We start from the raw sequence: 22,451 nt of genomic DNA, 5'->3' as shown, positions 1-22,451 counted from the left end.
AACTATGAATAAACTGCCACTTTAGAAGGATAGCCCTTCTAAAGTGGCAGTTTATTCATAGTTATCAGCTCATGAAGTCAACAATCCCTTTGGGCAAATTCTGTTATTTGAGACTGGTGTATGTCTGGTTTAGGCTGACGATACGGGCATTTGTCAAAGCTCTACAATATAAAATTTTGTATCATTTTAAAAGGGAATACACTCGGCTTTCATTTAAGCCAAGCTTCGAATCTGACCAACTCAGAGGTCACCACAGCTTGTTAAACAGAAATAACACAAACTCTTTTTGCCTTACCAAGAAACATTGTTTTTAGTCCAGTGGTATCCAGGGACATCAGGGACACAAGAGTTGACAACTGAAATACTCAGACTAAGAAATCTGGAAATGTATACCATATACTGTTTTTTAGATTAGCCTACCATTATGTAATCCATAATAACCACATAAAAACATGACTGCATGGTAGTATAGATTTGGTACATTTCAGGATTTCTTAGTCTGAGTATTTCAGTTGTCAACTCTTGTGTCCCTAGATACCATTGGATTACAAACAATGTTTTTGGTTAAGCAAAAAGGATTCATATTATTTTGTTTTAACAAGCTCTGGTGACCTGAGTTGGTCAGATTCAAAACTTGGCTTAAATGAAAGCCGAGTGTATCCCCTTTAAAGATGATACAAAAAAACTATATTATGGACATATTAGAAATGCCCGGACCGTGAACCTAAACCAGACATACACCACTCTAAAAAAAAATACAGAATTTGCCCTAACGGATTGTTGACTTCATGAGCTGATGTCCCTTTCAAAGCTATCACTTTGAAAAGGACATCATATTATCTAATCTTTTCAGAAATTATGGCAAGGCTTTGCCACCCAGAAATGGAGAACAACATGGACCCTGTATTCACATTCACAAAATTAGCTGAATGCCAACAGCATTAGAACAAGACTGCCAAGAAATCTCTTCTTTCAGTTTCAGTAGCATCCGAATCCCGGAGCATTTTGTATTCCAAAGTCCATGTTAGCCCTAAAAGCAGCATAAGATTCCAAAAGTGGCAGTTTCAGTATATTTGCACAGGTGTTTGCAACAGGAAAGGGTGAATCACTCAAAAACTCAAGATGTGGGGATGGCATCATGCCTGCTGGTGGAATCGCTGTCAGACCTGTAGCAAACATCAGGACTTCCTCTAGACATACAGCAGTGTTTTTCTCTGAAAAATTAAAAACAATGTAGTTAATAGATAATGCATTGCACAAATGATTTATTTTTATGTATGCTTTCCTCCTAATAAAACACAGGAAAAAAAACAATTTTAGAATAAAACACAATCTGTCCTTACTAACCTTCGCAATCAAGCAAATAATCTGCCCAGAAGACGATTGTTTTGCCCTCCTTTTGCCGCCTATTGGTTCCTACTGGGCTGAGATCTGGTTTGAACATGGTCTCCAAGTCTGAAGCAGTCAGGGCCTTGGCAGAGAAACATAGGACTGGGGACAGGACACTGGAATGCTGTTGCAGTGCAGTGAAAAACCCCAGACTTGCCAGTCCATCTTTGAATCTGTTAAGGATAAAAACATACGCACTGCACTTTATTCATAGCATAGATATGAAGTATTCTAAGTCCTGTGTAAATGTGAACCACATTGTAGTACAATATGTCTAAAAAGAAAAGAAAATTAAATATACAAAGTAAAGCTAACCTTTCACAGTGCTCAAAAATCATCATTAAAAGTAAAAATTTATCATTTCAAACTTTAAAAAAATATATTTTCACTGTGCAAAAAAAACAAAATTGTGTCATGCAACAGTATATTTTTAGAAATCACATTGAAAAATTATTTATGTGCCATACCTATGATTAATCTGACAATGATTAAAAATATATATATATTTATGATGACAAAAGAAGATTATACCTATTGTACATAAAATTCTGAATGGATGATAAAAGTGGTGAAACTCGGAATTTGGAAAGTATTGCTCAATATATTACAACATTTCACATAATTTTTCAGAAGGACACACAAAGAGGTTAACAACCAACGATAAAAAACAAAATCAATTAAGGAAAAAGCTTGTTAAATTTGATATCTGATCAAGTAATTTCATATCTATAATTTGATCACAATTTTTTATACCCAATTAGTTTTTCATAGTAAATTACAACGTCATGATATCAGTGGCAGGTGTGAACAACTGGAAATATGTCATTGATCTTGAGTATTGAGCATCGAACTTTAGAATAGTTTTAAAATCTTTATAACATAATATAATATTAATAGCTCACTGTTTAGTAATTACCGTTGAATGGCACTGTGGTTTCTGTCAAGGATGTACCATCTGAGATACTCCTCTACAAAAGCTTTCTTCTCAGAAGTCTTCACACTTCTGAAGCAACCAGCAGTTTGGAACATCCTGCTGTTTTGAAAAATTATATTTAGCAGAGATTCATCTGATTCAGCTTCCAGGACCTATAAAACAAGCAGTTTATTATAAGAAGAAGTACAGAACTATCAATTAGACAACTTCTTCGTTATGAATACAAAAATAGCATAAACATTTTGTGCAATTGTGATTTCACATTTTTTGAGATAGGCTGAAAACAAAAAGATTTGTCAAGCTTTGAGAAAACGAAATTACTATTTTGTTATAATAATTTCCTAATCTTAATCTGAACGTGAAAATAATCTCCAGTTGACATACAATAAATCTATTTCCTAAACCTAGGTCATTTCCTACCTGCTTTAGAACTTTCCCTATCTCCTCATCTTGAACATCTTCAACAGTGGCGCTGAAACTTGGATTCCCTATCATGTAGTTGACCAGGTTCTTTGAGAGAAAATGTGGTGCCGGTCCCCCATGTACAATCGATACAGCAATCATCTTTCCTGCTAAAAAATACTCATCTTCCCTGGCAGCTGTTGTACAGAGCAAATTATTACGGTGGGTAATTAAATCTTAGATCTGCTTATGACAGACACATAAGCACATGTTTCTGCAAATTTTTATTTTAGAAGTACTACCACTTCACTAACTAAGGTTAGTTAGGTTCACTAACCCAAAAATGACTCACCTCTCGAATTGCACCCAACGTAACGAGCTTCTGGGGGTCCATCAAAGATAGGACGATTTCTCAGAATGGCCATAAGAAGCGTGAGAAACTCACGCCTCGGGCCACCTGTGTCCAACCCTTCCTCCAAACAGCCAGCATCATCGTTAAATTTGATGAACATGTCATTCTTGTCGGAGTATGTGCTCCTCTGAAAGCCCCGAACAGCTCCATCCCACACATCAGTACGACATATGTTGAACCGGCTGACTTTCTTGTGGTCAATATTCTTGGCCAGTTCTGCAATAATATCATGTGGCTGCACGTTTGTTTGTCTAGAAAAAAATAAACTTATTTTAAAACAGTTGATTGATCACACTTAGCATTATGTAATTACGTTCAGGACCAGGATGCAGATTAATTTAATACAAAATATTAAAATTACTAACAAATGTTCTTCTGGGGGCAGGTCCTGCTTTTTGTCTTCTGTAAAATATTCAATCTCATCATCATCATCAATAACAATGGGCTCAAAGAGAGTGGTGTAGTCTCTGTGGAGAAAAAACATCCACAATATAGATGAGGTAAAAAAAAAAAAGCATAAAGGTGTACTTCCAACTTTTCTTCACAAAACATTCAATTTATGTCAGAAATTACATATACAACATCCAAAGTACATAAATTTACAATAGATGTATCGGTATTACTTTGTCATGATGACACTACAAACACACTTCTTTTTTATGACAGAAGCCCCTACACACCTGTAACAGGAGCTCTGGACAGTGAGACATTGACTGGTGCCTGGATTGTTGCCATTGTTATCCAAGTCCATAACCTGAAATCAGAGAAAAGACAAGAGTAAAACTTAATGATTGACTAACCTGCAGTTATTTTAATATTTAAATATTTTACTTAAAGGTTTGAGATAAAAATCTGTGGATTGTTGTGTGAGATAATAAAAAGTTTGTACCTGTTGTACTTCATTTGCAAGTACAAGATCCTGTTAAGGAAATATGATTATTTTTAATGCTTAATACAGTTAATCTTAAAAGGTATATGGAACACTCTTATTTTGAACAGGTTTGTGTTAAGCATTTAAAACTAAACCAGAGGGGTAAGCATTCAGAGACACAGGAACCAAATGCAGATTAAGGGAGATCACTCAATGGGACCCCCACTGTGAGGCCAGGCCACAGGCGAAGCCATAAAATTTGCATTTTCCTTGGGAGACAGAGACTTTAGATTTCTCAGGTATCTGTGAGGTCTTATCTCAGGTCGTTCTGTACTCAGAATGACCGTGGGAGCCACGGGGGGTCAGGGCCAGCTATCCGCTCTTTTGTTTCGGTAGAAGGCAGATGGCCCTTTGATCTTTGCGTAGATCAGGGGGAGTTTCCAAGTCTCTCTGAGTGCTAAGGGAGTTTCCAGTTGGCCAACAAGGGGAACGCCTAGAATGCATAAATTAAATAGAGAAACACCTCTTTACTATATGATTTCGTGTTAGGAGAGAAAATCCAGAGACAGTTGCCACTTTTTTGCTTTTTGCATTGGCTCTCTCTCCAAAGACGTCTTTGCTTTTTGTTTGTCTTTGTTTTGTGTCTGTCTGTCTTCCCCCTTGTGTGTCTTTATTTTTATGAGAAAAATGCATATCTCTGTTCCTCTGCAGCTTTGTTGTTGATTGCTTTGTATGAGATTAAACTCTGTGATCTGTGACGTCAACACGCTTTGTTGTTGTTTCGTTTTAGCAGCGCGCCGCCACTCGCCAAGGACTCGGGAGAGAAAAGAGGAAAGAGCCAAAACTTTTTGTCCAAAACTAGCGTTAAATTACCTCTTTTTTTACAATTGGGGGCTCGTCGGTGCAGAATCTTGGCGGGTGGCGGTCTCTTCCCGATCGATCCGTCCGGCTCGTGCGGTAAGACGTTTTTTAATTACTCTTTTGTTGTGTGCAGCCACGCGGAGTTTCGAAGCTGCAGGGGAGGATAGATTTGTTCCTAAAAGAGTTTGTTGTTTAGTAATTGGTCGTCAATACGCACTACAGGGAATCGTGGCGGGTTCAGACGGAGTACGTAGCGCTCACTCTGTCGTAAAAAGGCTGGGGTTCTTATTTATTTTCTTTCCCCTGAGGATTCATGACTGTGCCTCAAAAAATAGCAATTTGGGAATTGCGTATCAATTTGGTAGTTTGGGCTTGTATTGGCCCGGAGACTGACTCATCTCCAGTATACTTAAAATTGGCTTAATAAGGCTGCATCGCCTGTCTAAGTGAGGCGAAGTGCCTGAGCCGGGTTGCAGCGCCCGTGGAGAAGAATAGGACACAGTTTATAAGTTTGGAAATTAATGCATTTTTGAAGCCGGCATTTTATTTTTCCCCTTTGTCTCTTACGTTTGTCTGAAACCGTGTTCTCTGTATTTCGTTGTGTGTGGTGATGTGTGAGCCGGCTGCTGTGGAAACGTGAAGTGTGAATTTGCAGAGCTGTGAAGCTGCGGAGCCGGGTGTGTCTGTGCGTGTGTATGCGTTAATTGCTTTGTGCGGAACGCTGTGTTTGAAAAGCGCTGTTTGTGTGAATTTGCATTGATTTTGCTGCGTTTCATTGTGACGTTATTATGGACACTGAGTTGACAAACGGTGCTATAGACCGTCCAGGTAATCTGGCTCCGCGGATATGTCTGCGGGACCAGATTGCTGACTTAATTAATATATATGATCAACAGCTTGGTCTGGATTCGCTTAATGTGAAGGCCGATGAATTGGAAAATGCGGTCCGCAAACAGGGGGACCTTATCAGTGCTGGTTGTTTTCCTATGGCAGATCAGGACCAGCGTGGAAAACCTTGTGTTTCTCTGCCTCCTTCTGCGGTTTCCCCAGGTATTGCTCATATTACACACCGGTTAAGCTGCCCCACACCTGCTTTAGCTTCTTCCCCTCAGGCGGAGACGGAGCAAGTAAATTTTAAGACACAATTACTACAGCTTCAATTAGGTGAAGCTAGACAGAAGCTTCGTCTTGCAAGACAGAAACAGAGGGAGGCTCAAACTATGCTAACAGATGCTGCTCAATTAATTCCGGTTCTGGCTGGGGTCCCTGTTGCAGTGGCACAACCTGGTCCGCACATGTATGTAGCTCCACGCTGGCAGTCTGGTGTTCAGGGGTGGCGTGGCGGAAGAGGGAGAGCCCCTGCGTGGTCGGGTGTGCGGGGAAGGGGTGCACGAGGCTGGAGAAGCAGAGATAGGTGTTTTTATTGTGGCGAGGATGGCCACTGGGTTCGGCAGTGTCCTCATTATACACCGGTTGCTGCACAAGATGGTGCGTTGCCGGACCTGACGCCACGACAAACTCCGAACGCTGCCTTACTTCCGCAACATCCTGGATAAGAGTTAAGTAAATTAAACTGGGACCAGAAAACGGGAAATTATTGGTTGCTGTTAAATTTTAACGTAGGTTTGACATGTCTCTTTTAAACGTGCACGGGATTTAAAAGGTTCCTGTAGATGAGAGTTTAACATTAATTAAATTGACACATGAAAATATGTTAATAAAACATTGGACAATTTCTGAAGCTTCAGTAAATTTGATATAAATTTCAGTAAAATTTGATAAAATTACAGTAAAACTTTGATGAAATAATGAGGACAGACTGAACATTGGTGACTGAAACTTTGACTGACTATAAACCTGGCCAGATGTTTTATGTTTTGTGTGTAATTTCTGTTGGTGTGAAAGAGTGTGTGATTGGAGATAAAATACCATTTGGTATTTTGTGTCATTTAAATACAACGAGAAGGTAAACAGCACCTCTGTCAGCAGATGCCATAGGCAAGAATTTCTCACTTGGGACACCAAGTTGAAGTAGAAATTACTCTACAGAGTATTTTTTTTTTAGTGCTGTCTCGTGGTGTAATACTTTCCAGTTTTTAGAACACCCTATGTGTTGAACTGGACTAAATTACTCAAATTAGGCAATAACAGCAGTTAGTGTGACCTGCCGTGTAAAGATTGGAAGGTTTTTGAAAGATAGAATCTTGATAAAATAAATCATCTGAACAAATTGAAAATATATTATGGGTTCTAAGGTTAATAGATAAATACATAAATAAAGTGAATGAATAAATAGCTAAATACATGACTGATTAAGTAGAGACATAAATAAAATAAAAACTGTGTATAGAATTATGCACTAAAATAGTAGATAAAAATGTTGATAGAATGAAATACAATTAGCTACAATGGGACTTTTAAAATGGGTAGAGGATACAGACAAAACAAAGATCTTTAGTGAAACAGGCTCTAACTGTAAGGGGACTTGCAGCTCCGCAGGGGGGCCACAGAGCTGGGCTGTAACTTCTACCCCACTAGATTCAACTAATTAACATGTGAAGCCTCTTTGTATACAACTGTAGATTATAGGTAGTTGTAGAGAGTGCTTCTCATTGCATCAGGCAGGATTTTGATGCAGTTTGGTTTCCTAGATTTAGTGGAACGTTTTCTCTAAAATTTGTTTTCATTAGTTTGTCTCCCATTTAGTTACTTTTAAATGTCAGTTCTTTATACTTTGTTAAATCTACCAAATTAATTTCTTTCTTTTGAGTTACCAGTTTCCTCTAGACCTGTTCCTGAAAATCACACTGATGAGCTCCAGCTGATCGGTGTCCTTATATGGGTGTCTAGCTTCCTTAGCGGGCCATTCCATTTGTTCACCCAGGGAGGGGGAAATTTAGTTTTTAGTTTAATTTCTTTCATTTGTAGATTTAGTGATATACTGACCAGTATTCGTTAGGGTTTTGTGTGTTTAATTACCCCTTAGTGTGTTAATGGTCTGATCAGCCATTATCTAAGTTCCCCTCATGTCTTGTTAAGTCAGTTTGTGCTTGAGTCGTTCTGTTACTACCTGTATTGTTTGTTATGTTGATTTCAGTATGGGCCCAATTTATTATTTTTGGATTTTCTTTGTTAACTGTGTTTTGAATCTTCTTCAACGTCTCTCTGGCTGGTTTATGCAAAACCTTCACTGAGTCTTAATTGGTACACGTGTTTTGTCATACATTAGTTAACGTGCTTGAGACGTTTTAAACTGAATTATTTGTAAATCATAAGGGTACGATGAAATAATGAGCTTTAAAACTATAATGTGAAGTATTTTGGGAAAATCGTATTCTTGAAGGTTTAACACATGCTGAAATGACTTTGTTTCTGTTTGTTTTGAAAAATTTACCTTTTAGAAAAAGGCAGCATTGCATATCGGTGGGATTTCTCAGCTAAAATAATAACCCTGTTTCAGCAACATCGTTATTTAACGTCATAGAAATAATGATACATTAGCCAGTAATGTATCAACAAGGGGGAGAATATGGTATGGGTTTATCTTTTATAATACTTAAACAAATTTTTGAAGGACATATCTGATCTGTGTTACACATAAAAGTGAAAGGAAAATATGGTCTGGTAATATATGTGCCTATTTTAAATGGATTTGAGTTGTTCTCCATTAAAAGATGTTCTGACAATGGGCCAAAGTATTTTGAAATCAATAGAAAAATTTATAGTGATAATGAAGCATATTTTGGTTAATTAACTTGGGAAAATAATTATAGAAATTAAAAATATTATTGTGTCAGCCATTTTCAGAGCATTAATTTAATGGAGCAAGAATGTTTTAAGAAATGTTTTGAAGAATCTGTCATTGATTAAGTTATCACTAATCAGGAAAAGTCCTCAGGTGGGTCTGAGATGTGGGAGTATAATGAATTTTCTAAACTTGATTTTTGGTTTGATTTACATCCATTTAAAACGATTTTGAATAAAACTTTAAATTCAACGACAAGTAAAAGCCCTAGGTAAAATTGGTATATTTTGAAAATGTCTGGATTTGTTACATTATAATTTCTCCAGGTTTAACTTTTTTGAATTTTTGTTTAAGGAACGCATGTAGAATGTTTTAGACAAACAACCAGTAAGATCTAGTTTGTTCTATAAAAGTAATTTAAACTGGACTGTTTAATTCACACTAATATTCATTGTTTTGATGGTAAATGTAAGCTTTACAACTGCATTTTTAAGCTTTTGTTATTATTTTGTTTTTGTTTAATCCTATTTTTACAAGATTGGTTTAAGAAAAGATCTGCATATGTTTAACATTTTGGCAAAACATTACTTCGGAAACATGTCTTTTGAAGCTGGTGATTACAGGGTTTTGGTGTTTTCCATCAGTTGGAGTTGTGATATATATATATAATTGAGGCATAGATTGAATGGATCACATCCACCATTTAATGAGCAGAACTGGACAAGGTAGGAGATAAGGCTTTACGTGATGAGTTGCTCATGGCTAGCTACATACAGACTGGCTTGGAGTTCTGAGCTCCAAGCCTGACTCTGAACTCTGCAACACAAGCTGTTGTTCGAGGGGGAGGGCCACTGCTTGGAGAAGCAGTTTCACCTTTATTTCGATGATAGCAGCCACAGAGCCACGAGCGTTGGAGGATTCACTCGGACACACAGTGAATTGAAGATGTTTGTGATGATTACACAACTGAATGATGCCTTTGGATAAATCTGATCTCTGTTTTGTCATTATAGTTTTGCAGCTGGTTTCCTGGTGCCCTGCGGATGTGGTCTCATTCAAAATCTGTGTTCTTTGATAAGAAGGATTAAAATAATTCCCCGGATGGAAAATAACAAAGCAAATTTATTTTTTAGCCTGTGATAGATGATGGCACAGGAATGCAGTTTCCTCACAAGGAGATTTCACCTTCTCCTTAATACTCGCTGTTTAAATTGGCATAATAATCCAATTTTCAGTGAGCAACGGACGCTCAGGTGGAAACCTGAGGTTTCAAACCGAAGAAGATCAGGCTGCAAGAAGATCATCATTAACTTTTTATTGCGTGTTTTAGTTCGTTACGAACTCTGAAAAGGACTTTCGTTTCTTTTTTGCGCGCATTTTTTGAACATTTCTGACGGAGACTTCGTATTTTGTTTTTTGAGAGACTGTCGATGGACATTGAATGAAAAAAAAAAAAGAAAAACAGAAAAGACGAGCAGCAGATTGTAACTGTGTGTTTCTCATTTTTGGCAGATTGTAATTTTGTGCTGAATGTTGTCTTTTCAGTTGCAGAGCATTTCTTACTAGTTTTTTCTATGTATGTCCCTGTTTTATTTTTTCATTTTATACTTTGGGTTTTGTTTGTCCTGTGTTTTTGGTTGTATTGTGATAATTTAGTTTTATGATTTTATTTTTGTGAGGATAAGTCTTTCTTACCCTTGGGTTTTGTTTAAAAAGGGGGACTGTATATAATTAGGGTACGTCACTCTTTTGTCTTTTTATTTTTTGGTTTTTTATTAGTTTAATACACAGTTTTTGGCTCTGTATTAGAAGGCTTAATCAATTTTTAGTGAGGTCTGTTTTTCAGACCTCAAAAGGGGGACTGTTAAGGAAATATGATTATTTTTAATGCTTAATACAGTTAATCTTAAAAGGTATATGGAACACTCTTATTTTGAACAGGTTTGTGTTAAGCATTTAAAACTAAACCAGAGGGGTAAGCATTCAGAGACACAGGAACCAAATGCAGATTAAGGGAGATCACTCAATGGGACCCCCACTGTGAGGCCAGGCCACAGGCGAAGCCATAAAATTTGCATTTTCCTTGGGAGACAGAGACTTTAGATTTCTCAGGTATCTGTGAGGTCTTATCTCAGGTCGTTCTGTACTCAGAATGACCGTGGGAGCCACGGGGGGTCAGGGCCAGCTATCCGCTCTTTTGTTTCGGTAGAAGGCAGATGGCCCTTTGATCTTTGCGTAGATCAGGGGGAGTTTCCAAGTCTCTCTGAGTGCTAAGGGAGTTTCCAGTTGGCCAACAAGGGGAACGCCTAGAATGCATAAATTAAATAGAGAAACACCTCTTTACTATATGATTTCGTGTTAGGAGAGAAAATCCAGAGACAGTTGCCACTTTTTTGCTTTTTTGCATTGGCTCTCTCTCCAAAGACGTCTTTGCTTTTTGTTTGTCTTTGTTTTGTGTCTGTCTGTCTTCCCCCTTGTGTGTCTTTATTTTTATGAGAAAAATGCATATCTCTGTTCCTCTGCAGCTTTGTTGTTGATTGCTTTGTATGAGATTAAACTCTGTGATCTGTGACGTCAACACGCTTTGTTGTTGTTTCGTTTTAGCAGCGCGCCGCCACTCGCCAAGGACTCGGGAGAGAAAAGAGGAAAGAGCCAAAACTTTTTGTCCAAAACTAGCGTTAAATTACCTCTTTTTTTACAATCCCCAACACCATTCCTTAGAGGACAATGAAAAAACATATTACTGGGTATTTTTAGCATATGCTGTCAAAGTATAAATGATGGGATCACCCAGTTTTCTTCAATGTCTCAATCATTTTATTGCACTGTAACTCCTCTGTCCGTCATCTGACTAAAACAGACATAACTTAAAACATGGAATGCCTAAAAGCAGTTTTGGCAGTACAATGCCATCTTTATAGAAGCAAAGTGATTTTACTCATTATCGCAAAAAACATGCAAAACTATTTGACAAAAGTTATTTACTGAAACTCTTGTGAACCTTTTTGTTATATTTATCTAAACAACTGTATACTTGTAAAATGTATAAGAGATTGAAGAAAGCAAGGGTAGTGTAATAATTATTTCCACGCCAGTATATTCAACATTTAAAAACAAACATCTTGAAAAAAAATACAAATACTTCCCAGGACATGTTCCCATAACCACATAATTTAAAAATATCCACATTCAACATGTCACCAGTACATACTGTATGAAAATTCACTGAAGGCTGTAATACTTTTGATACACACCATGCTATGGCATGTACCTAAAATATAACTTACTCTGTTTCTGCCACCTTTTGCAAAGGACTGCTTTCATCCATAGGTTCCCATGGCTGAAGAAAATGAAACACAATTTCACATAAAAACATCGGCATAGTCCTATGAAGCTTAGGTAAAATGCTCTTGTTGTGGTCACTCAACCAAATAAAAACAAAAGACCAAATACATTTTAAGTTGTACTTACCAGTGTATCAGCAAGATCAAACTCTGAGTTTTTTCTAATAACAACCTCTGGGTCAGAATCGGACGAGTCTGACAATTTTCCAACTGATAAACAAGGAAAAAAAGACAAAACAAGCCAATTTAACTTCTACTAAGTGATAGTACCGTGTTCGGTCAACTATATTACATTGTATCTGGAAGCATAAACACAGCACTGGTAAAAACTAATAACTGAGTGTCTAGCTATCAAGTTTCCAGGAAGTAAGTTTACATTTAGGAGCCAATCTATGTATACTTTTTACTTGATTGGTTCATGCCACCAATGCTTAATTGCACAGTTTTAATATGTACATTTATTGAAGTTAGTGCAATGTGCCAAACAATACACACAAACAGCTGAGCTTACCTTCTTCAAAGTCCCTTTTCAAGCAGAGGAAAAGAGAGATCCTTTGGTATGACTTGCCAATTTCAGCCTTATAAGCTGCAAGAGTAAACGGTGTTTGTGTCCCAGGGATATTAATAACCTCTGTCCCATCTGGGTACAGAAGGAGGAAAGGTCCATCTTTTATATCTTTGTTGAAGTCCTTCATTTTTTTAGCAGCAAGACTGAGCAGAGGTGTGGCAGAGACATCTGGATCTGTTGCAAGGAAAATGGTTTTTCCACGCTGTGGCTTTAGACCATCCTTGTGAATGGTCATCAAGCCAATATTTATCTGAAAACAAAAAAAAAATTATGCGGAAGACTGAGCAATGTTTTGTTTTAGAGAATACTCTGTTGTTTTCTTTTTGTTTTTAATTCCTCCTGTATTATGTTACAATAACATCCAAATAGATCCATTAACTATTATCAGTCATTTTCAAGCTTTTACTATTGAACTGATGCAAACAGAACAATGATTGGAAAATTATTATGCAATAATTAATCAGTAGATGATTTACTGTTTTGACTTATCATTAATTGACAGTTTGCTGTTGCTGTTAAACAATTATTCTGTATAGTTTTGCTACCTGGAACTTTCTTTAAGCAAGTCTATTATGGTACTTAAAAGCTGCTTGTTTTTGGTCGGAACAAAACCGGACCTACCCGAACTTTCATTTTTTCCTTTTGCTTTAACCCCTTTTTCCCAAGAGAATACTTTTGTCGCTCCTCATTTTTCTTTTTTCTGTATTCAAGGAAGGTGCTGAGGGCTGGTGCAGGGCAGGATGGAACAGGCTGTTGTGCTAGAAGTAAAGTAAAGAAAAAATGTTGCACATCACATTCATGCAAACAGACGATATGTATTACGAACGACACAAATTACTTAAGGCTGTAACGGACCTTAACGGACCACAGCCTTAAGCAGTGCCTAAGGCTGTAACGGACCTTACTATTTTTAATTTAATTTAATTGGTTTATTTGGTAGGGACAGACATACAGCGACATAGACAAACTGAACAAAACAGCAGTCTCATGTTTACATCATAGTGCAATAGCAACAGCTAATTCGCAGCACTTGTTCCTAGATGGGCTTTTTCTATATATGGCTAATACCATGCTGCTGTATTATATCGAGTTTGTGTACTTTTAACTGCATTTACAATGAAGAACTAAATAACAGTGGACACGGTCTGGAGACCACTAACGTTAGCAAGTTGCTACATCCATAAGAAACATAAATATTTCTTTATGCTTATTAACTTACTTGAACATTGTGGAGTATCTTCCATAAATATTTCCTGACGTTGAAGCCTCTTGCCACAATTGCTGCAGAAGTTTGGTGACGGCTCAACCAGCTCTTTCCCGCAGTTTGGGCAAAACATTGTGACCGTATGCCCGCTTCTCATTAAAAGGAAGCACACCAGAATAACTTCCGGTTCAAAAGTAAAACGAGTTGTAGTCCAATCAGCGATTTCTTAGGTCTCCCACTGGGACATACCTTTTCCGTTGTGTTTTTGTTAATGTTGTTGTGTTTTCGTTAATGTCGTTGTGTTTTCGTTAATGTTGTTGTGCTTTCGTTAATGTTGTTGTGTTTTTGAATTTGTAATTGTGCTTCGTTAATGTTGTTGTGCTTTGCACCTCAGGGCCACCGTATGATTAGGACTACAAATACGCATCACTGTAGTTCTAACTATAGTGGAACACTCAGTTGAAACAGATCAGGACTGAACTGGCCTTTAGAACTACTTGCTGCTATGGGCTGTATATAACTGATTTTACTCAGTAACTGTTACACATGGGATTAGTTCAAAACTTTAAAATGAAGCATAATAATAATTTCAAAATAAAAGCCTTGAATATTTTTAAATCAGGTAATTGCTCTGTTGAGCATTATATAACTGATTTAACCCAATGACTGTTATACATGGGATTAGTTTGGCCCTTTGAAATGAAGTTTAACAAAAATTGCAAAATAAAAGCCTTGACAAATTTTAAATCATACTGAATGGTGCACGTCCACCTTACTTAACGTTCTTGTGATTCTCCACATGCTATTAATTACATTGCAGAGTTCTTTAGCATCGATGCTAATTTCTAGCATGATAACGCCGGGCCCATACCGACGGACACGCTTTGGCAGGCCCCGGTTAAATTTCTTCAGAAATTTTCTAGTTTACATATATTGTCCAGTTGATGTCACAGTAGAGCAAATGAAGCACCGCGGTGCATCGGCTCATGAGTCGAATGATTGGATGGAGTTCCTCAGGGCTTTTAAAAAAGTGGACTAAAATGAAATTTGAATATAATTTATAGTATTTGTTTAAAATCCGTTCATTTGAGAATTCTCCAAATGTCAGCTGGATATGTCGATTCATCTATATCTCTGTCTACGCTCTTGAATTTTCAAATGGATTTTTGTTCATTTCTGCCTTAAACGTTTTACTTCAGTAAAGTTAACAATTACTCTTTTTCTCTGTTTTCTTCTCCAGATTCCCTGAAGTGTAACGTTTATAACCAGGAGAGGAGATCCACTCTGGACCAGGAGGAGTTAGAACCTGTGCAGGTGAAACAAGAACAGGAAGAGCCAGAAGATCATCAGATAAAAGTGGAAGAGAAAGAAGTTTACTGCAGTCAGGCTGAAGAACAGATTGGATTAAAACAGGAGACTGATACCTGCATGTTGGTTCCTGTTGATGAGCATACAGACCACACTGAATCAGAACCAAACAGGAACCAAGACATCTTCCAGGAAGCTGCTGAAGCTGAGAACCAAAATCAGGAAAGAAGAAAACCTTTCTCATGTGACATCTGTAAAAAGTGTTTTGCTTTCAAATCTGCTTTTGATGCTCACATGAGAACTCATACGGGTGAAAAGCCGTTTTCATGTGTGAACTGTGGAAAAAGTTTTAGTCAAAAAGTTAATTTAACTCAGCACATGATGATTCACACTGGTGAAAAGCCGTTTTCATGTGTGAATTGTGGAAAAGGTTTTAGTCAAAAAGTTAATTTAACTCAGCACATGATGATTCACACTGGTGAAAAGCCGTTTTCATGTGTGAATTGTGGAAAAGGTTTTAGTCAAAAACAGAATTTAACTCAGCACATGATGATTCACACTGGTGAAAAGCCGTTTTCATGTGTGAACTGTGGAAAACGTTTTAGTCAAAAACGGAATTTAACCAAGCACATGAGGATTCACACTGGTGAAAAGCCGTTTTCATGTGTGACCTGTGGAAAAGGTTTTAGTCAAAAACGGAATTTAACCAAGCACATGAGGATTCACACTGGTGAAAAGCCGTTTTCATGTGTGACCTGTGGAAAAGGTTTTAGTCAAAAACAGAATTTAACCAAGCCCATGAGGATTCACACTGGTGAAAAGCCGTTTTCATGTGTGAAATGTGGAAAAGGTTTTAGTCAAAAACAGAATTTAACTCAGCACATGAGGATTCACACTGGTGAAAAGCCATTTTCATGTGTGAAATGTGGAGAAAGTTTTCGTCACAAGGTGAGTTTAATTCACCACTTGAGGCGTCACACAGGTGAAAAGCAGTAGAAGTATTTTCCATACATGTTCTATGTTGAGGTTCACTATAGAACTGATTTGGTTTAAAACTAGAATGATAGACTGGAGGGGTTTCATGTCTATAAAGCTGAAAATTGTTGTATTTGTTAAATGTGATCATTTGGATACTTGGAGATGTGCAACCATGACACATTTTCCTTCAGAGATGCTTTCTTGTTCTTTTTGGTGTATTCTGTATCAATAAACAATAATGATAAACTGTATGTTATTGTATTAACTTACTGTTTATGTCAAACTGTATGTTGTGTGTGTACAACATGAAGAGCAGAGGGCTCAGCACACAGCCCTGAGGAGTGCCAGTACTGATGCTGATAGATGAAGAGGCTTGGGGGCCCACTGACTATTTCATGCATTAACAGAGTTTGACCGGACATGGACTCCCTTCCAGAACATTCTCACATGATTGGACTTGAGGGATTGATTTGTATTATTCTGTACAATAGAGAGAGTTAGTGGGGTTTATTTTAAAAGTTTTTAAAATCAAAACTAGAATGTACAGAATTGAGTGTTTTTTTTTAAAAATCTGCAAAAAAGTATTTGTGATAGTTTTGTCTTTAAAGTAAAATGAGATTGAGTTTTCTTTCAAATTATATTAACCAGTTTTACTCTGATTAAAATCTTTTCAAATGAAATAAGATGGATTTGTACTTGAAGGAAAATGCAAGATTCACCACAAATTAATTTTCCTGCTTTGATTGCCAGAGCCGGCACAAGGCATTAGCAAACTAAGCAGCCACTAAGGGCCCCAGGGCCACTAAGGGGCCCCCTCAGTGGAGCTGATTTTATTTATTTTTCTTAGTAATAATTTCTGTCATAATATCAAAACCACACAATGTCACTATTAAGTGGTTTGTTTTTACAATAATATATATTTGATAATGTATGTAGAAATTATTTTTTATTGATAGAAAGAAACAATATGCTCTTGGCGGCCCCTGGTGGCTGCGGTAGGTACCGCACGCTTCGCTGGTAACATGAGCCTCATCCAAACGTGAAAAGCTCCGGTCAGAAGACAAGTCAGCAAAACAATGTCTCCAAAAAGGACTTATCCTTCAGGGAGGGAGAAAAGAAAGGAAGAATAGAAAAAAGCCAAGGTAAAGGTTTGTTTTAATGTGTCTTGGTAATGTCATGTAAAAGATTTGTAAAGCTGCTAACAGAAAATTAGCTTGAATGGTCCAGTTCAACAGCCCAACATTTATAGGGTCTTTGTGTTTGTGTGAAACTGAGTTTAAACTTTAAACGAGTTGATTCTCATGGTTGGCTCTGTATATTTCTCAGGTATTTTTGGCTTCAAAACTCCGTGTTTGATAAGGTTTGATAAAAATAACTTAAACTTCTCAATGTTTGACATTGTCTAGCAAAATGTTTTTACGTCAGGCTACATAGCTGCTACATGAATGAGCTGCTCTATGCTGTAGTTGGTGATTTGTTGTTTGCTGCTGAGCATAATCATTTTGTGGCTAAAACAAACATTATTTTTACATCAACTTCTAAGTTATGTTAAAATCATTTGAAGGATCAGAATCAGTCCAGTACTGGTACCGGTCCACATTGTAGGGGAGAAAGACTCACCTGGTATAAATTACAATTTTTAGCTATTTGTTAGATTTTAAATTTCTTATTTTCATATGTACTCATTTATCTTACTTTAATTTGCTTTTTCTAGCAGCTGTTAACTTCTGTAACTAGGGTTTCCCAAGTCTGAATAAAAAGAGGAGCAGCGAGAGGGGAAATTTAGAGTGAATTGCAATAGACACTGTTTCAATGTTATAATAATTTATTAAAATAAAAACAGTAAAATTAAACAATACCTCTATGTAGATGAGAAGAAGTTAGGAAAAACTAAGCTGAGTTGCCGACGCTTGGCGGTAGGTGCTGACAGGTTCTGGATCGGAGGCTCCCGAGCAAAGAATCACCAAACACCGTGACGTCACACACTCTTTGGATTTCCCTCAATCGATTTATGTTGATCACGGGACAGCCACAGCAACAGGGGGCGCCACCATCTGGGCCAAACGCACCACCTTCAATCCTCAGAGCTAAAAAAGAAATAAATACAAACTATTATTAAAATACCGGCAGAAAAATCAAGTAGATAAAACCGTTAAGAGTCGTTTACACTCGACCACCAGCACCGCACAATTCAGTGAACAAGCCGGTGCTGATCGGCTCTCAATAAGCCACAGGATGGGCGGAACCAGCGGTAACTCCGAACAAAGCAGCAGCGATCATTGTGGATATACGGAAACTATAGGAAAGGTTCTGATCTGGTGGAGTGAAGAAACTGTGAAACATGTTGCGGTATGTAGGAGATACGAATCAGAAGACAATATTAACTTTGGATTTGTGGAAAACTGGAATACTAATATTGTATTTGTTTTATTTAGATAAAGTGGAAGAAAAGATTTTACGTCTTTCAAAGAGAACTGGCACTGTATGAGAAATCTTTAGATGTGATGATCGTAAGATCCACAAGGTGGCGGTAATGCAATGACATGAATGAACGACAGTCATAAAATCCCAAAGAAGAAGAAGAAGACAAAGAAAATGGCGCATGGTCTGTTTGGTTGAATGTTCGACTGTTTCTCTAAACGAGTTTATCAACGAGCCGTTAACTGCTGCTGAAGAAACATTCACAGAGTTTAAAGAAATCATCGTCAAGTCGGAGGAAGAGATGGATGATCATCGCAGACTGCTGGATTTCTCCCGGAGGCCCCAGATAATCTTACACCGAATAGGTAGGAACCACCAGCGTTTGGATGCAGGTTAAGGTCTAAATGTCTGCACCTTTCTGTATGAGGATCATTTTAGTAAATGTTCTTTTCCCGTATAAATGTTTTGTTAACCGGTAAATGAACGCAGGAATCACAATTACGCTGTGAAAATGGCTTATTGATGTAGAAATAAAATGACCTTTTTATGGCTTTTCCTCCTTTAACTACACGAAGCTGAAGTTGGTTTCCGATTCCACCTAATTTTTCACTTCCTTTCGCATCTTTAATAGACTCTGGTTTAAAAACTGCAAGAACTACACTCTTCAAAACCTGGACTGGATTATTCTGCTCTAATAGCAGAATATTTAAATCCATGTTTGGGATTTGTGAAACTTTTTTCTGATTTGTGAAACTTTATGTAACAGACGGCTGCAGAAGATCTTTCCTTCCAACAACCATCTCCATCTACAATAACTCTTGGAAGAATTCATGAGTAACACCAACATTTAATTTCCCATTAGGATTAATTAAGTGGCTTTGAATTAGAATTGAATTGGAATTTTAAAAAACTGCATGGAACAAGTGTGAATAGTAATCTAAACTTTAGTGAAGTTTCACAAATCCCAAACATGAATTAAAATATTCTGCTATTAGAGAAGAATAATCTAGTCCAAGTTTTAAATACGTAGTTGTTGTAGTTTTGGCATTAGAGCAGTTTTAATATGAGCTGGATGCAAAAATGGGTAAAAATGGCATTTTATTGAAGTTCCACAAATCGGATAAAAGTTTCACAAATCACAAAGATGGTTTTAAATATTCTGCTGTTAGTTGAAAATAATCTTGTCCAGGTTTCAAGAGTTTAGGTGTTATGGTAGTTTGGGAATTTGAGCAGTTATACTATAACAGAGATTAAAAAGTGGTGAAATCAACCTTTATTGAAGTTTCACAAATCAGAAACATGGTTATAAATATTCTGCTGTGAGAGCAGATTAACCCAGTCCAGGTTAGAAGAGTCTAGCTGTTGTAGTTTTTAAACTAGACTCTATTAAAGATGTGGAAGGTAGTGAAAAATTAAGTGGACTCGCCCTTTAGCCATTTCCTGAATCAGAAGCTGGAATCGGAAACCAACTTCAGCTTCGTCCAATGATCTCAGGTAATTACTAATTGGAACGTGCATATATAAGCTAGTAAAGCCTTGCAATGCAAACAGCATGAAACAATAATAGAGGTGTTATTATCTGTCAAACTAAACCTCATATAAAAGTCCAATCAACAAGCCACTGCTGCATTGAGGTGATGTTTCATACGTAGGTGTAACACATGAGAAAACCCGGATCGTGACAGACGACGTGGAGTTTCAAATAATATCAAGTGGCCTAGGCTCTCCCTATTAAAAGTACCCAGGCAAGTCTGGCTTAAAATTATGAAACAGAAGTAGTATACAAAATATATTTTATTTATACATACTTTTATAATATTAAAAATAGACTTTATTATTCTAATTTAAAACCCAATGAAGCACAGCAACCCAGAACAAACACTAGGAGCAGTCTGAGACTTAAAACAACTGCAAACCAAATTAGTAGCACACACCACACACTACAGGATGATCGGTTACGAAATCGCAAGCGACAATCTTAGAGAACGATCAACGTTCTAAAATTGTCGTATGGAGAGGGGGGGGATTGTGTAGTGTGAACTATTGCATCGGGTAGTCGATGTGCCCATCTTCTCTATTTAAATCTAATTATTACTATAGGGCAACATGATATACAGACTTTATAATCTGCACTCTTTTGGTTGAATGCAGTATTTATTTCCACTTTGGCTTTATGTTGTTTAATTTTTGTTCAAGTAGATTTTTTATTAATGGAGACTGAGAATCCATGTTATTTATGGTTTTGGTTGTTTTGTTTTGTTCATCAGTTCCAGTGTTAAATGTTCTTTTGAAAATAAAGTGTATCTATCTTTGGCAGGAAATCGCATGCATTATTACGTCATTTCCATTAAATCAGTGTAAAATGGTCTTCAAACAATATTATCGTTTATCGCAATAATTTTTGAGACGATTAATCGTTCAGCAAAATTTGTTATCGTGACAGGCCTAGTAGCAACAATATAAAAAGCGACACTGACGTTACACTGAACCAGCCACAAGTGACACATCAAAAATCCATTTATCCTACCAGCAGCACATATATTGATGATCCTGCGGCGCCAGCGCTCATCCGACAGATGAGTTTTAAATATTCCCTAACATTGATTTAGATTATTCCATATCCTGCCAGATATTTGTGTTCAGATCGACAGACTAATGACGCGAGATCTCGGGGGATAACGTTTCACAAGTAAGATGGACATATTACAGTTTATATTTTGTGATTAGAATATTACTATACTGTATTTATGTCCACTGACAAAATAACAGCTAATATTAGCTATCAGCTTAGTGTAATACCGGGGTTCAGCCCCGCTATGAGGCGTTTATTCTTTATATATGTCTATGGGGAAAAGGGGCACAATGACGTATGGGCAAAGGTGCATTCATGGGCCCAATATGGGTGGGAATTTACAGCTACTTCATGTAAACACATTTTTCAACTAATACACCAAACAGTTACATAAATAAAAGAAGTTCAATGTCCAAAAATCTTGAAAATTGCTTTTATAGTTTATTTTTTCCCGTTTGACAAGCAAATAACAAAGATCAAACTTTTCATTAGTGATGTGTTGAGTAATGAAGCGGGTAAGACAGAGAACTCACCTAAACCTGAGCAGTTAAAGTTTTTATTTTTAAATAATAAATCGTTGTCCCTGGTGACATAGCGAGTAACAAACCAATCACATCTCTCTTTTCTATTTGTTTCTAGTTTTCTTTTGGATCCAGCCATTGTTTCATACAACCAGATTAATCAGAATTTATGTATCAGAATCACAAACATTTTAAACTTGTTTATTCATTGTAAAGCTTCATGTTGTTTTCACGTTGCCTATTTTACATATATTGTCCAGTTGATGTCACAGTAGAGCAAATGAAGCACCGCGGTGCATCGGCTCATGAGTCGAATGATTGGATGGAGTTCCTCAGGGCTTTTAAAAAAGTGGACTAAAATGAAATTTGAATATAATTTATAGTATTTGTTTAAAATCCATTCATTTGAGAATTCTCCAAATGTCAGCTGGATATGTCGATTCATCTATATCTCTGTCTACGCTCTTGAATTTTCAAATGGTTTTTTGTTCATTTCTGCCTTAAACGATTTACTTCAGTAAAGTTAACAATTACTCTTTTTCTCTGTTTTCTTCTCCAGATTCCCTGAAGTGTAACGTTTATAACCTGGAGAGGAGATCCACTCTGGACCAGGAGGAGTTAGAACCTGTGCAGGTGAAACAAGAACAGGAAGAGCCTGAAGATCATCAGATAAAAGTGGAAGAGAAAGAAGTTTACTGCAGTCAGGATGAAGAACAGATTGGATTAAAACAGGAGACTGATACCTGCATGATGGTTCCTGTTGATGGGCAAACAGACCACACTGAATCAGAACCAAACAGGAACCAAGTCATCTTCCAGGAAGCAGCTGAAGCTGAGAACCAAAATCAGGAAAGAAGAAAACCTTTCTCATGTGACATCTGTAAAAAGCGTTTTGCTTTCAAATCTGCTTTTGATGCTCAC

General features: G+C 37.1%; 1 protein-coding gene across 5 annotated transcripts; it reads right to left on the bottom strand.

Moving 5' to 3' along the window:
* Nucleotides 1-29: 29 nt before the first annotated feature.
* LOC116730890 (uncharacterized) lies at nt 30-14,029 on the bottom strand. 5 transcript variants are annotated; one of them, XM_032580446.1, is made up of 11 exons: nt 13,746-14,027; nt 13,148-13,284; nt 12,470-12,776; nt 12,086-12,168; nt 11,902-11,954; nt 11,318-11,330; nt 4,027-4,056; nt 3,818-3,891; nt 3,503-3,604; nt 3,078-3,388; nt 2,422-2,475 (listed from the first exon to the last, which is right to left on the bottom strand). In XM_032580446.1, exons 1-11 carry the CDS (start codon nt 13,885-13,887, stop codon nt 2,462-2,464), a joined length of 1,266 nt encoding a protein of 421 aa, XP_032436337.1. In that variant the 5' UTR covers nt 13,888-14,027; the 3' UTR covers nt 2,422-2,461. The 5 variants fall into 5 exon arrangements, 4 of the variants coding, with proteins under 4 accessions (XP_032436337.1, XP_032436334.1, XP_032436335.1 ...); XM_032580443.1 differs by lacking the exon at nt 2,422-2,475 and adding an exon at nt 2,553-2,922 and having other exon boundaries at nt 13,746-14,029; XM_032580444.1 differs by lacking the exons at nt 2,422-2,475; nt 13,746-14,027 and adding an exon at nt 2,553-2,922 and having other exon boundaries at nt 13,148-13,738.
* Between the last annotated feature and the right edge of the window lie 8,422 nt (nt 14,030-22,451).

The sequence above is a fragment of the Xiphophorus hellerii genome, chromosome 13 (assembly GCF_003331165.1).
Source record: "Xiphophorus hellerii strain 12219 chromosome 13, Xiphophorus_hellerii-4.1, whole genome shotgun sequence".
Taxonomy (NCBI): domain Eukaryota; kingdom Metazoa; phylum Chordata; class Actinopteri; order Cyprinodontiformes; family Poeciliidae; genus Xiphophorus; species Xiphophorus hellerii.
This window is presented reverse-complemented; position numbering and strand designations above follow the sequence as displayed.